At 33.5% G+C, this 16,269-nt stretch overlaps 1 protein-coding gene across 1 annotated transcript in view; it reads right to left on the bottom strand.

The window, feature by feature from the left end:
• Positions 1–1,582: 1,582 nt before the first annotated feature.
• Positions 1,583–16,269, bottom strand: part of prodhb (proline dehydrogenase (oxidase) 1b) — a 30,811-nt gene continuing 16,124 nt past the window's right edge. The window contains exons 10-14 of the mRNA XM_051111050.1: positions 14,713–14,859; positions 12,270–12,445; positions 10,163–10,261; positions 8,085–8,173; positions 1,583–5,871 (exon numbers count right to left, since the gene is read on the bottom strand). Coding sequence (XP_050967007.1) covers positions 5,681–5,871; positions 8,085–8,173; positions 10,163–10,261; positions 12,270–12,445; positions 14,713–14,859 — 702 coding nt within the window. The 3' untranslated portion in view covers positions 1,583–5,680. The remainder of the gene's footprint in view (positions 5,872–8,084; positions 8,174–10,162; positions 10,262–12,269; positions 12,446–14,712; positions 14,860–16,269) is intronic.

Below are 16,269 nucleotides of genomic sequence, written 5' to 3'. Positions count from 1 at the left end.
TGCTGCATATCATGAAATGTGCACTGATGTCATAATATTTGTTCACATACTATTCAAGTGTAGCTAAACTCATTATATCTGAAATTTATTTCATATATTTCCTTTTTTTCAGGTTAATACATTTAAAACCGGTGGGAAGCTGCAAGCTACAGGCTACTCCTAATTTCAGTTTAGTTAAACTGTCGAGCTAGCTTTTTGGAGAGCAGTTAGCCACACACTGCTACTAATAAACAGTAACTACACAGAAGCTAATTAGGAGGGCAATATCTTTTTATGTATGCAACAAGCACAAAAACAATGAGGATCACACAGCATTACACTTCAACAGACATAGTATTGAAACGAATAAAACTAGAAACACTTCAACTTACATCACTGTAAAAAAATCCAACTTGTCCTTGTGAGACCCCACAGCCTTCATAGTTCTTAATATCACCACATAACAAATTAATAACTCTAATGAATACTCACTAATGAATTATATAACTACTGTAAGTAAATCCAACCTAACCCAATAGAGCAGGGATAGGCAATGTTGGTCCTGAAGTGCCGGTGACCTGCAGAGTTTAGCTCCAACCCTAATCAAACACACTTGAACGAGTTAATCAAGGTCTTCAGAATCACATGAGCTACAGGCAGGTGAGGGTTTTTTTTCACGGTTGGAACTAAACTCTGCAGGACATCGGCACTTACAGCAGTTACAGAATATGTGGCCTTCTATATAGCAAATTTCTACTTGATTGCTTATACCATCAAAAATGTAAACTATACTATCGACCAGCTCTAATCAGCTAACTGTGACTATAAGGCATGAAGATATTAAACACATAAACATTATGATTTCTGTCAAGCTGCTTTGAAATCATCTGTATTGTGAAAAGGTCTCATTGGACTTTACAAGGTCATGATGCACATGAATTTGTGTTTTGTGTTTGCGTTTCGGTCAAAACGTGGAAACTTATAATGACGGAAATATTTGTTATTCAGAGTCAATACATGTTTTAGCCTTATGTCACATGTTTTGATTAGATTTTGTTGTAAAAGTTATGCTTTAAGTCACCATTAGGCTGATTAGTGTTCTTATTGTTGAAATGTATTCCTTTTCAATAAGTTTATGCATCTTTTGGTGTACAGACATGTTTTTATTTAACCTTTTAAAAGGGAAATATGTAGATTTCAAAAACTTAGCGACACCAGTGGCCATTAAGTGAACTGCAAGAAACTAAACATGCTTGATATAGTCCCTGATATATTCACGCCAAAGTTGTTTTTCATTTTTGACTTTAAATACTGTATTACTGTTAACAGTATATATATATATATATATATATATATATATATAGCCTTGCTCTGTGTATTCTGGCTCAAGACAGTTAGGGTATGTTGAAAAACTCCAATCATATTTTCTCCCTCAACTTCAAAAATCATTTCAAAATCATGCTACATCACTGCAGAAGTACTGACACAGTCTTTGCAAAGTAAACTTGCAAAAAACACAAAAAAAGATCAAACACCTTCAACAAAAAAGGAAAAAAAAAAAGCGATATAGGACGATTTTGAAGTTGAGGGAGAACATGAGATGGGAGTTTTTCAACATACCCTAACTGTCATGAACCTGAAAAAAACAGTCCAGGCAGAATAAGACAAGACGAGCGTTTGACATTAAAAAGTATATAAATTGTATTATTTTTCTGAAAATAACTGATCGTTACGGTAGATAATACCCTTCTTTCAGTTTGCTGAATTTGGAATTAAATTATATATTTCAACAAAATCTGAAATGAACAGCACCATGAATGTTGTTTCTTATGCTTAAATATCTTTTAAAAAGCTTGTTTTTCAGGCTGTACATTGGCTGGTCTACAGTAGTCAACATTTGAAACGGATCATAACAGTTCATCAAAGTTGTCCTAAGACAAGAACAGATATTGTTTTGGACAACTTTGATGAAAGGTTTGGATCCACTTCAAATGAAGAGTTCAGATGCAAAACCAGCTAAAAGCCATCTCGGTCAAAAATGAGATGATGATACTGAGTGAATGCTCCTGACACATAGTATATGACCATCAAATAATTTTACTTCAAACTCGCTAAATTCCAGCCTCAGCCCAATCAGAAGTACCAGCACTTACATAGAAACCTATACAAAGTAGCCAGAAATAAATGCTAATTTTAAAGAATTACATCAGATGGATTTAGAGGCTTTTCTAGCTGAACTATTCTGAGACAACAGTAGTCAACATTTTGACTACTGTCGTCTTAGGTTTCTATGGGAACCAGAGCTTCTGATGGCCGCTGCAGTGACTTTACCAATCAGCGACTGGCTCTTTCATTTAGAAGATGTGACTATTCTGCCATATTGCATGTTGCAGTTTCTCCCATTCATAAGCAGTGATGGGAATAACGGTGTTATAAATAAACAGCGTTACTACTGGCGTTATTTTTTCCAGTAGCAAGTAATCAAACAAATTACTGTTTCCCTTGTTACATCGCTGTTACCATTACTGACAATAAAATATGGCGTTACTATAATTTATTATAATTTTAAGTAACACTGTTCATAAGTATAGGAGTGAACCGCCTTCTTAGTATTTCTATAGTCTTTGCTACCTGTGTAGACCTTAAAAAGCGAATTCTGTGAAAGACAATTTTAATTCCCCTTTGCATTGAACTTTGAACGTTGGAACTTTGCAGATGTTGTTTATGTTCAAACAGCCACTTCACACACTTATTACACACTTAAAAATAAAGGTGCTTCACAATGCCATAGAAGAACTTTTTTTGTCTAAACGGTTCAATAAAGAACCTTTAACATCTGAAGAACCTTTCTGTTTCACAAAAGGTTCTTTGTGGCGAAAGAAGGTTCTTCAGATTCTAAGAAGGTAAGAAAGAGATGGTTCTTTAAAGTACCTTTGACTGAATGGTTCTTTACGGAACCAAAAATGGTTCTTCTATGGCATTGCTGTGAAGAACTTTTTAAAAGCACTTTTATTTTTAAGAGTGTCAAAAATCATAATCTATGACCCTTTTAATAGAATTTCTTGGTAACAGCACTGTAAAAATGTTTTCTCAGTTAACCTGTGCATCATTTAGAGAATAGAGATATATAGTAGTCCACCCAATAGAGAAAAGATTTGCTCAGCAAGAAAAAAAAAAAAAATAAATAAATAGAGGGAACATTGGTTATAGTTTCCTCATCTTAACCTAAAATGCAATTGAACTTGGAGCCACAAGTAAAACAAACAGTATTAGTTTTGTGTTGATAGAACTTAATTTGTTTGCTGAAAGCACAGACCATCTTTAATTATTAACATTTTTGCCCCTAGTTCAGTGATTTGGGATAGACCAATACTAATTTTGCATACTAAATAGTATGGATAATATGCAAATTAGGATCCAGCCATAGCCACATTATGGTCTCTCCTGTTATTTCTGAGAGCAAAAGGCCCAAAGGGTTGTTAATTCATCATGGATTTAAAACGGGATATAAATGGATGAGGAATTGTGCCATTTACTTAAGAGCAATTGTCTAGAAATCATTAACTTCAGCTCAATTAATTAAAGCTTTTTATTCATCTTACCCAAATACTCCACAGAGGGAAAGAAAATATTAACAGAGCAAGAGAAACCGTTGGTTAAGCATAAAAGGCTTCATCACACAGATAATAAAAGAGTAGATTTAATTCTCGCCCTGTATATGCTAAACACCAGAACTATTACAACTTAAAATCATCTCATCAGAACTTCTAAAGTTCATTGAGCACGTCTGAGCACAAGAGAGATATCTAGAGCAGCAAGGGGCGAAAATAAAGATCAGCTCTTTCCATAAAACAATGTGTTTTTTCTATATTATTCTATATGAAATCCACAGTGCAAATTACAAGATTTGGCTTGAGCGCAAACAAACCACTCGCATGGAATATATTACATCTGAAATATAATGAAATATAATCTGTTTACAGGTTTATGGGGTTATGGAAATCTTGACAACGGGTTGTTGCCTGCACTCCAACTTACCCACAATTCCTCACTCTAAGCGTGAAATGTCGCATACATAAAATATAGTTCTTCAGGCGTTGTTATCCTTGAATTCAAACCGTCATTATCAGAAAGTGATACTGATGTGTTTGTTTATTATGGTTTAAATCATGCTTATATTTTTATTATTGGTGTTCCACTCGAGGAATAAAGGTGGGGTATAAAACAGCAGTGCACACTCAGGCGTCTGACATTTTCGGGAGCCCTTTCAGAGTCATAAAGGTGCCGGAGAGATGGATGAGAGAAGAGAAAGAGTGCAAAGCCAGACCATCAGTGGAATAAAGAGAAGAGAGCAATGGAAATGTGCAGGAAAGTGAATTAGAGGAAGATTATATGGCAAGGGAAAAGTATAACCTCTCTTTCTTGGCCCTTTCAAAAATGCACCAAGGTAACCAGTTTTCTCCAAAATAGCTTTGTTACTACAGTTATTGAAACTGGAATAAAAACGGTTGTTACTTGGTATTATCCACCAGGCAGAAGATTCTGAAATGTTATTTTGCTAGTTAAAGATGATCTTCTTATGGTATTTTAGTTTTCAAGTGATTTTTTAGGAGCTTACTAACGATTTTTGCATTGTAAAACTATTTTTCATGACAGCTAAGCACATTTCTCCCCAAATTTTCATTTCCATAATGCATCTGGATATACGTTATTTTATTTTATTTTTTTTGGTGATCCTTACACCATTTTTATTACTGTAAAAATGGGAATGCAAAAACTACAAAATGACATTAAAATGTCTTTATTTTTTTAATAAATTCATAATATAGTGAAACATGACTTTTTACAGGGTGACATTGTGATATTCACCCATTAACATTTGATAATTATGTTTGACCCACATTGTTTTATGCTAATGTTGCAAAATTTTCTACTATATATTCATGATTTTCAGGTGAAATATGATTTGAAGAGATTCACCCATTAATACCTGATGAATATGTTTGACCAGCAAACAATAAAACATCTAGACACATTATAGTAATGAGAATTGTGAGACAAAATGTGCTTAATTGCCATGAAAATAATGTTGTCATGCAAAAACTCTAAAAAAGTGACGACGTATTGCCAAGTATGGTGACCCATACTCTAAATTGGTCCTCAATATTTAACCCATCACGAGTGCACACACACACAGCAGTGAGAAATGAACACACACGCACACACTGTGAACACACACCCGGAGCAGTGGGCAGCCATTGCTCCAGCGCCCGGGGATCAATTGGGGGTTTGGTGCCTTGCTCAAGGGCACTTCAGTCATGGTATTAAAGGTGAAAAGAGCACTTTTCATTCATAATTCCCACCTTCAATTCCTGCTGGTGCGGGAATCAAACCAGCGACTTTTGGGTTACAAGCCCGACTCTCTAACCATTAGGCCATGACTGCCCCAGACTTCAAAAACAGACTTCATTTTCTTTTTCCAGGTATATATATATTTGTTTTTCTTAGATTTGTGATTTTCAGGTTTAACATGATTTGCATTATGTGAAATTCACCCAACTGTGGTATTGGATTTGAATGGATCCCATGTGCGCTATATCATGAACAGCCAAAGTGAGAGTGGAAAAAAAGATTTACGAATGGATGGGTGAACAGGCAAAAAACAAGCATAAGGAGTCTCTGGTGAGAAGCCGTGTGTGTTTTATACAGCAGGGGTATAGAAGACCTCTCCACTGGTCAGTCGGCGCATCAGCTCTTTCCACAGGAGTTCTCTCTCCATCTGAACTCCTTTCATAATGCCGCGGTTCTCCTGTGCCCGACGGGACAAATACGGAATCACCTCGTTCACCGGACCATACGGAACGTACTTGTACACTGGGAATCCAGCCTGAGCTATAGATATGAGAAGACGAGAAAAGAATACCCATTTTAAAGTCTGTTGTATTGTATTTCTTTAGCGACTTATCCATTTGATTGACATGCATTTTATAACTGTAGTCTTGGTAACACTTTAAATCTTATACTAGCTTATTGTGACAATAAATATGTAACAAATAATACTTATATATAATTATATATAGTTATAAATAATAACTATAAAAATGAGGGCTGTCAGTTTAATGTGTTAATTAATTAGTTATGAAAAAATACCGATCAAAATATTTTAACACAGTTAACACGTTGGCCCCGTCCCACAGAACTGTACACCATCTTATATTTCATATAGCTGACTTTTGACAAATATGATGCAGGGCAGCAACTCCATGAATGCTGTTATGCCCTAAAATTCAAGATATTGGCGCAAAAAACAAGCCCCTATATGTGTTTTGTATGTGATATTTATATATATCACACAGGCGGCTAGAGTACTGATTTTGTCCCGATCTATCAGAGCTTAAATATGACTTCATACAACAGTTCATAATAAGTTGATATTGTGTTACATTCTAAATACAATATTATGTGTTTTTGCTCATAAAGAGAGCCATTTACTTAATTCCTGAATGAATCAACCGTTTGAACGAACTGAATGAATGAATGACTCAAAAGACATTAACCGCCACCTGCTGGCAGATTTAGTTTCTTACTTAGAGTATCATTTCATAAAAAAAAAAAAAAAATACTACTAATAAAAATAAAAACATTAAAGGGATAGTTCACCCCCCAAAAATTAATTCTGTTATAATTTACTCACCCTCATGTCGTTTCAAACTTTCTTTTGTGGAACATGAAAGAAGGTATTTTGTAACAAAACTGTTGTAGTTACCAATGACTTTCATTGTATGAACAAAAAATAGATGAGATGTTTCTCAAATGATCTTCTTTTATGTTCTTTAGTTTACGTTAGGCTGTTGCAGCCTAAATGTTTATGTGTAAATTTTATTCTGAATCAAATAAAATATTTCTTTCTAAAGCTAAAATTTATAATGTAGCCAGTTTGGCTCATTTTGTGTTTAAAAAAATATATATATTAAAATAAAAAAATTAAAAACCTGCCTAATAATTAAGCACACCTGAATATAAGTGTTTCACTTTCAGCCTTCATGGACAATTATATCTCACTTATAAATGATTAAATACAACATTAATAGTAGTTATTAAGATTGATGTGGTTTGGAATTGGTAAAATCTGCTTGAAAAAAAAAATATGATCACAATGTCAACTTGCCTAATAATTATGCATACACTTTCTTGTTTTTATATCCTATGCAATAACTAACATAGTGCCGTTTTACACTGTGATTATTAGATTTTCATATGGTTTAAATTTTTTTATTATAGAATAGAATTTATTTCAGCTAGTTGCCTTGATGTACTATAACAAACAAAACTTTAACTGAAACAAAAATAAGAAAAACTACACAAACATTACACTAAAAAAAAAAAAAAAATGCGGTCACACTTTATTCATGCTAATAAGAAACTAGTTAATAGTGAGAATTTGTCCCTATACTAAAGTGTTACCCATAGGATTAAGGACGTATAATATGCTCATGCAGAATAAGGCATTAATATGTGCTTTATAAGTACCACTAAACAGCCAATATGCTAGTAATATGCATGCCATACACTGTAAAAAAATAAAAAACAATTTGTGGAGTCAGCTTAAAATTATTTGTTACCCTGCTGCCATAAAATTTTAAGTTCAGTCAACTAAAATAAGTTTAGTTAACTTGAAATCTTAAGTTGTACTAAATAACAACTTAGATATTTGTGTTTGCTAAACTTAACAGATGGTAAGTAACCCAGCTGCCTTAAAATTTTAAGTTGATTTAACTCAAGTATCCAAGTTGTCAATAGTGAGAATTGGTCCCTATACTGAAGTGCTACCAAAAATACTAATAAAATAAATCATAAAATACTAAGAAAACACACTAAAATAAGTCAAACTTCAACTAAAATTCAAAATGAAAATGGACATAATTCAAAAAGTACAATAGTATCTTGACAATACTAAAATAAAACTGGTTTATAATTGATAGAGAAAATATTATAAAGTGTTACTGTAATTTCACTAACGTGATCGCATTAGAAGTGATTTTATAAACACTCCTAGCCTGTGTGGGTGTGTGTGTGTGTGTGTGTGTGTGTGTGTGTGTGTTCACCTAATGGAAAGCTGATTTGGTCGCACATTCCCAGGAGCTGGCCGAAGTACACCTTCTTATCTGTGGGTGCCAGACCCATTTCATTCATCCTGTTAGACCATAAACACACAGAGTGCCGTCACAGAAAGTGAAAAATGAGAGAGGCCCCTTTGGCAAGGTCATTTAATACCGGATACATTCTGCCGATTGCTCACTCAAAGTTTTACACCCTCTTATCGGTTACAGCCATTACACGCACGAACAAGACACATTCTGAGACACTTAAGGTGATATTAAGTGTGAATGATGTAAAGGGAGGGCACCTAGTGTGGACCTCTATATAAATCATGCCCTGGTGACACTCTTTGACATTGTGACAGAAAATGTTAATGGCATCGGTCACTGGCACACCTTTGTCAAATGAGGTTACAACCCTAAGGAGTGATTACATCAAATTAATGATTGCACATTACATTATTAATTTACACAGATTTATTTACTCCCAGAGGGATCTAAATGTTCCTGGTGATGCAGGGAAGGGCCTGATATTAAGGAACAACACAACTACACTGTAAATGCAAGTTTTTCTTTGCTTAACATCTCTCAACTTTATGTCAAGAGGTTGATTTTTATTCAAGCTAGCAAATTTCAACATGGATTCAATTATATGACTTTTCTAATGCATTGCATGTGTATATTTTATTGATACACTTTGCAGTTAAAACATTTGTGAATTTTTAAATAAATTAATGTTTATTCAGCAAAAACGTATTAAATTGATCAAAAGTGGCAGCAAAGAGTTTTCCTATTTCATATAAATGCTGTTCTTTTGAACATTTTATTCATTAAAGACAAAAAAAAAAATGCATCACACCTTCCACAAAAATGTTAAGCATTTTGTCTTGGAATGTTACATTTTACCACTTTAGAATGTTAAATTTTACCACTTAGGATGTTACATTTTTGCCATCTCGCAATGTTACATTTTACCTTGGAATGTTACATTTTACCACTTTAGAATGTTACATTTTGCCACTTAAGATGTTACATTTTTGCCATTTCAGAATGTCACATTTTCCCACTTTAGAATGTTGCATTTTTGCCATCTTAGAATGTTGCATTGTACCACTTTAGAAAGTTACATTTCACCTTAGAATGTTACATTTTGCCACTTTAGAATGTTACATTTTTGGCCATACTAGAATGTTACATTTACACTTTATAATTTTACATTTTTGCCATCTTAGAATGTTACATTTATTTTAGAATTTTACATTCTTGCCATCTTAAAATGTTACATTTTACCACTTTATAATGTTCTTTTTTGCCTTAGAATGTTGCATTTTGCCACTTTAGAATGTCATATTTTCCTTAGGATGTTACATATTCCCACTTTAGAATGTTACATTTTTGCCATCTTAGAATGTTACATTTACTTTAGAATTTTACATTCTTGCCATCTTAAAATGTTACATTTTACCACTTTAGAATGTTCCTTTTTGCCTTAGAATGTTACATTTGTGTCATCTTAGAATGTTATTTTGCTACTTCAGAATGTTACATTCTTGCCATCTTAGAATGTTACATTTTCCCACTTTCAAATGTTGCATTTTTGCCATCTTACAATGTTACATTTAACCATTTTAGAATGTTATAGTAGTTTTCCGCAGAATATTAAATTTTTGTGACTTTCAGTCTTAAAATATCAAAATCCATTATTAAAATATTCTGACATTTTTAAAATGATAGTCTAAAGAAAGAGTGTACTTAAGAACTTTAGGTGTACTTGAAACTTAGTGTGCACTGGAGATGATCATGTCAGTGAAGAGAATGCTTAACATGAGAGATTTCCAAAAAATATATCACACATTTTGCAACATTTCCAATTAACCTCCACAAAAAATATTAAAGAATATATATTTGGGATACATTCTAGCTATGAAATCAGAAGAAACACCATAATTTCCAAAAAAAATATTAATTTTACTTTAAAAATATTTAAGTTGTGGTGGAAAGTACATTTGATTATTATGGTTCATATACTGTATATAATAGAAAGACAGAAAAAGAGAGAGAGTAAAAAAAAGATAAAGTCATACCTTCTGAGTGTGTGTTTGACAGTGTCTAGATTGTGCGATGCCACCATGACATTTGCTTTCTTATTCTGTTCGATCTCCTCCAGTATGTAATCCAGACACCTGAAAGACACCAGCTGCTCATAAATCATCCTGCTTTTGGTCCGCACTTTCAGCCAACATGACTGTTGACCGCCAAACACAAAAGCTTTTGAAAAGATCTGATTTATTTTGAAAGCTGTCAGAATGTGCCTTAATCATAAGAGGCTTACCTACAGTGAGATAAGCCAAGACTCTAGATAAATCTCTCCTGCCTGTGAAACATTCTGTCAGCACATAGACCATCTGAATGAAGCACAGTTCAGGGGAAGTATGATGTTCAGATAAGGACCTATATGTGACAAGAATCTTAAGACTGTTGATCTGGACTCAGAACCTACTTGGCCATGTCATCCTGCTCCTTAAAGAGAGCCAAAGTGAACCTGACCCCAGACTCCCTGTTCTTGAATCAAAACATTATTAAATGAAGAATTTTTCCATAACTCCCTGTTCCAAAACAGCATGTTTCCCACCTAGGTTGTTTTCAGTCAACTCAAAATGGCATAAAAATACTTAAAATAAGACCAAACAAGCTTAGTTAAACAACTAAAAAATTATGTAAAAAATGATATATATATATATATATATATATATATATATATATATATATATATATATATATATATATATATATATATATATATAAAAAATTTTTTAAATGATACCAAAAGACTAATGGCATAATAATCATACATAATGTAATGTCAAACATAAAAACCTTATCCAATAATCACAAATGACTGTACAGGTCATGTAAACTCATAGGTCAAAATGAGTTCTGGTAAGACTTTAAGGATTAGAAGCCAAAGACTGATGGGTAATGATGTCATTATATGAATAAGACTGAGCTCATGAATATTAAATTAGCTCAAGCTAACTGTGCTTTTCGAATAGGGCTTTCCAGTCATATTACTTCATCAACTGGGTAACAGGACTGTACATGGCATAAAAAAAATATGTATAATTATTTAAAATAAGGTTAAACAGGCTTTAAAAAGTCAAACAGCTACAAAACAAGATGAATGTAATAATTAACTGATATAACTAAAATTTTAATTATAAAATAAAATAGAATAAAATTAAATTAAATTAAAAAAAAATAAAATAAAATAAAATAAAATAAAATAAAATAAAATAAAATAAAATAAAATAAATTAAATTAAATTAAATTAAATTAAATTAAATTAAATTGTCATGGAATTATCTATAATGAATACACATTTCTCTACCTAATTTAGTGTCTAAAAAAAACACTTAAAAATCCTTATCCAGTAATCACAAATGACTGGAAAAGCCATGTAAACTAATTGGTTGAGTTCTGGTAAGAGTTTAAAAGGTCAGAAGCCAAAGATTGGTGGGTAATGATGTCATTATATGGATAAGACTGAGCTCATGAATATTAAATCAGCCTATGGTGACTGTGCTTTTCTAAATTGTCCAGTCAGGTTACTTCACTAATATTCATGAGCCAAAGTTGTTCCATGCTGTCTTGGCATTGAAATATCAAGCCAGCATTGTTTGCTTATGCATAATCTAATATTAATCCAGAGATTAAGTCTGTAGATATCAAACAAATGTAATATTATAAAACAATTAGACATAACACATATAAAATAACCTATCTAAAAAATAAAAAAATAAAGATAGCAAATTAAAGCCTATATGAAATTTCATTTTAATGTGAGCTAAGAGAGAATTAGGACATGTTTTAATATCAGACGATATGGATGTGGGCTGAAAGTGGGAGTCCTTGGCCACTCTGTATCAGACTCTATTGGAATCAGCTGTGAGGGTTAGTTGAGTCTCTTGTGTGTTTTTTGCGAGTAGCTCTATTTGTTTGGCGTGGGTGAGTGAACGTTAATGGAGCTGCTGCCCAAGAAGAGCTTTCAGATGAGTCACTTATAAGGCTTCATTTCAGTTTAGATGCTGCCTTAGAAAGCAGCATCCTTTGTAGACAACAAGCCTGCTCCCTAGGTTTTGGAACAGACTTCAAGCATGAAATCTGCAAGGAAAAATTTGGAACATTTCTTGCCTGTGGTACATTCTGTTAGTGGATTCATAGTTGGGGTTGATGGGGTCTTCATATCCAATCTCTGCAGCTCGGCTTCTCTCCTGGTACATGTAAGCCCCCCTTACCAACTTGGCACCAAAACACCAGCCCTCCCTTCTTGATAACTCGACATCCATGGACACATTATCAAATGCCTCCTGAGCACAGAGAATTCATTACATTGCAACAGATAACCTGGTTTTACATGAATATGATCATTTAAAAGTACTCTTACATTCACAATGCAGAGCTCCCTCAGAAACCAAAAACTGATCATTCATAAATCGTTACCGTATTGAAATTAATTTTGTGGGGACGTGTTTAATACGTAAAGAGGTTAGACAACAATAAAGAAGTAGTAGTAGATCAGTTTGTTTCTTCATCAGAACAGATGTGGAGAAATGTAGCATTACATCAGTTGTTCACCAACGGATTCTATGGATGGGTGCCGTCAGAATGAGAGTCCAAACAGCTGATAAAAACATCACAATACTCCACAAGTATTTCATGCCACTCCAGTCCATCAATTAACATCTTGTTAAATGAAAATCTGCATGTTTATAATAAATCCATCATTAAAATGGATTAAGATGGTTTTTTTTTTCCAAAGCATTGTTTCTGGATAAGTCCTCTATCCATATTTCTTTCTCCAGTGAAGAGGTTGTCTTGCACTGTTTATAAATGAAAACAGTCTAAAACTGTTTTAAACAAATATGTCTGTGGATTTTGATGTGAGAGGACAATAGGGGATGAACTTTCCAGTGTTATTATGGATTATGGAGTCATATTTTGACAGTTTAAAGTAAAATGTCTTAATGATGTATTTATTTTTACAAACACAAATCTTTTCACTTCATTAGACAACAACTGATGGACTGGTTTGTGTGGGTTACTTGTAGATTATTGTGATGTTTTTAATCAGCTGTTTGGACTTTCATTCTGACGGCACCCATTCACTGCAGAGGATCCATGAAGAAACAAATGCATTTACATCTAAGTTGGTCTAACGGTGAGTGAATTTGAATCATATTTAAAGTTTTGGGTGAACTATTCCTTTAACAAAGGTCATCTACTGTATTTTCTGGAAAATAATTTGCAACAGGTCAAAAATGAATTGTTGCATCTGTGTATTTACAGACATTATAAACATGTATTTTAGTTTCCCGCACTCTACAACTAAACCTTTAAATTTAACAGATTTCAGAACTGAAAAGAATAGAAATTTAAAATATAAGTATAAAACAAACATAAATTATAGTGACACTATAACCAACACTTTTTAAACACTCATTTAGAACAAATCCAGATCCTGATCACTTTGGAATATCAGCTGCAGCACATTTTTGAGCACAAATTATATTCTGGAAAATACGGTACATACAAATGTCTTAAAATATTAGTTCACTTTCAGACTAAAAATTTCCTGATAATTTACTCACCTCCATGTCATCCAAGACGTTTATGTCTTCCTTCCTTTAGTCAAAAAGAAATTAAGGTTTTTGAGGAAAACATCCCAAGATTTTTCTCCATACAGTGGACTTCAATGGGAGCCAATGGGTTGAAGGTCCAAATTGCAGTTTCAATACAGCTTCAAAGGGGTCTAGACGATCGCAGCTGAGGAAGAAGTGTCTTATGTAGCGAAACGATTGGTCATTTAAAAAAAAAAAAAAATAAATAATGATAATTACATATATATATATATATATATACTTTTTAAATCACAAATCTGAAACTTGCATGAATGCATGAAGTCAAGTTGGTGCAAGACAAGCATTTGTAGTTAAAAAGTATATAGACTGTCTTTTTTTTTTTAGAAAATTACCAATCGATTTGCTAGCTAAGACACTTATTCCTCGCCTGGGATCGTGTAGAGCCCTTTGAAGCTGGATTGAAACAGCAATTTGGACCTTCAATCCATTGGCTTCTATTGAAGTCCACTATATGGGGAAAAATCCTGGAATGTTTTCATCAAAAACCTTTTTCTTTTCGACTGAAGAAAGAAAGACATGAACATCTTGAATGACATGGGGTGAATTATCAGGAAATTTTTATTCTGGAAGTAAACTAATCCCTTAAAGGTTAATAGTAGCAAAAACAGCATAATTATTCATAAATGCTAAAGAGAAGGTGGAAAATGGTCATGAAAACTAATTATTACCATTTTTGGTTCAAGAAACCACGACTAACATTATAAGCAGACCATTTATGACGGAAAGCACATGAAGGCGCAGTGTTGTCATTAATGTGTGCGTGCACTGCATGTGTTTAATTGTCACCATCATCATTTATTTCATTTCAGAATTAACTGCAAAACTGTTTTCTGCACTGCATCTTACTGTAGATGAATCCCAGAATATCATCATGTGATCCACGTTAACACCATTCATAGGTGTCAGACGTGTGTGTGTGCATGTGTGAGGCTCACTTTGAGGTAGCACTGATAGGTGTTGAAAACGACAGCTTTGTCTCTGTTGAAGATTCTCTTCATTTCCACAGTAAGTCTGCTGATAGCAGGCTGGAAATACGTCTGTTCGGCGTCCACCATCAGCCTGACGCCATTTTCCACAGCATGCTGTTCAGCACATGAGAAGCAGGCGGTGAGTTAAAAACACATTAATCAGCTGACTAAAAAAAGATATCACCACAGACAGCGGCATTTTAACTGATGTTGCATCCGTCATTTCTGATATAATCAAGGATTTGTCAACAAATAATGATGCTGTAACTTCAGCTATAATAATGACAGTGATACAGTGGTGCTAAAGAGTATCTGGACATTTAAAAATGTCTTAATGTCATTACATTAGATAACAAAATAACAAACCAACTGGCATTCATTTTAAAGAAATATTGCAGATGCAAAAAATACTTAAAAATAAAAGCAGTTTGATAGGTTTAAAGGCTAAAACAATAAATATACTGTTCAAAATGAAGATGCAAAGCATGAACTACAGCACCGCTTAAAAGTTTGAGGTTGGTATTCGGTATACTCTTAAAAAAAAAAAAATATGGAGTTCAGCCTGTTGGGACATTTTATTGGGTTATTTTTAATATTTTTTTACCCCAAACGCTGGGTTAAGCTTGTTGGGTCATTCTATTGGGTTATTTTTAATATTTTTACGCAGGTGCTGGGTTATTTTTTTAACTCAAATGCTGGGTTCAGCTTGTTGGTTCATTTTATTGGGCTATTTTTAATAGTTTACCCATGTGCTGGATTATTATTTTAACCCAAATGCTGGGTTCAGCTTGTTGGGTCATTTTACTGGGTTATTTTTAATATTTTTACCCAGGTGCTGGGTTATTATTTTAACCCAAATGCTGGGTTCAGCTTGTTGGGTCATTTTATTGGGTTATTTTTTATATTTTTTACCCATGTGCTGGGTTATTATTTTAACCCAAATGCTGGCTTCAGCCTATTGGGTCATTTTATTGGGCTATTTTTAATATTTTAACCCAGGTGCTGGGTAATTTTTTTTAACCCAAATGCTGGGTTCAGCCTATTGGGTCATTTAATTGGGATATTTTTAATATTTTTACCCAGGTGCTGGGTTATTATTTTAACCCAAATGCTGGGTTCAGCTTTTTGGGTCATTTTATTGGGCTATTTTTAATATTTTTACCCAGGTGCTGTTTTTTTTTTTTTAACCCAAATGCTGGGTTCAGCTTGTTGGGTCATTTTATTTTATTTTATTTGTAATATTTTTTTTTACCCAGGTGCTAGGTAATTTTTCTGTAACTAAGTTGCAGGGTAATATTTAAGGCTGGGTTATTTGCTGCTGCGTTTTGAAGTCAGTCACAGCATCTTTCAGCTATGAGTGAAACTTGAGGCCGCGGTCTGAAGTTTGCAGTTACCCCGGCAGATTGCAGCCCTTCACTGGCACGAGAATTAGCGCTGTTTCGGTAAAAAATTATTACAGAGAACGGCTGAAAACACTAAAATTAAAATGCTACTTTTAAAAGTTACATTTTTATCTCTAAAAAG

This window comes from Labeo rohita, chromosome 5 (assembly GCF_022985175.1).
Source record: "Labeo rohita strain BAU-BD-2019 chromosome 5, IGBB_LRoh.1.0, whole genome shotgun sequence".
NCBI classification, from domain to species: domain Eukaryota; kingdom Metazoa; phylum Chordata; class Actinopteri; order Cypriniformes; family Cyprinidae; genus Labeo; species Labeo rohita.
The sequence above is the reverse complement of the archived record's forward strand: the minus strand, read 5'-3'. Positions and strand labels throughout refer to the sequence as shown.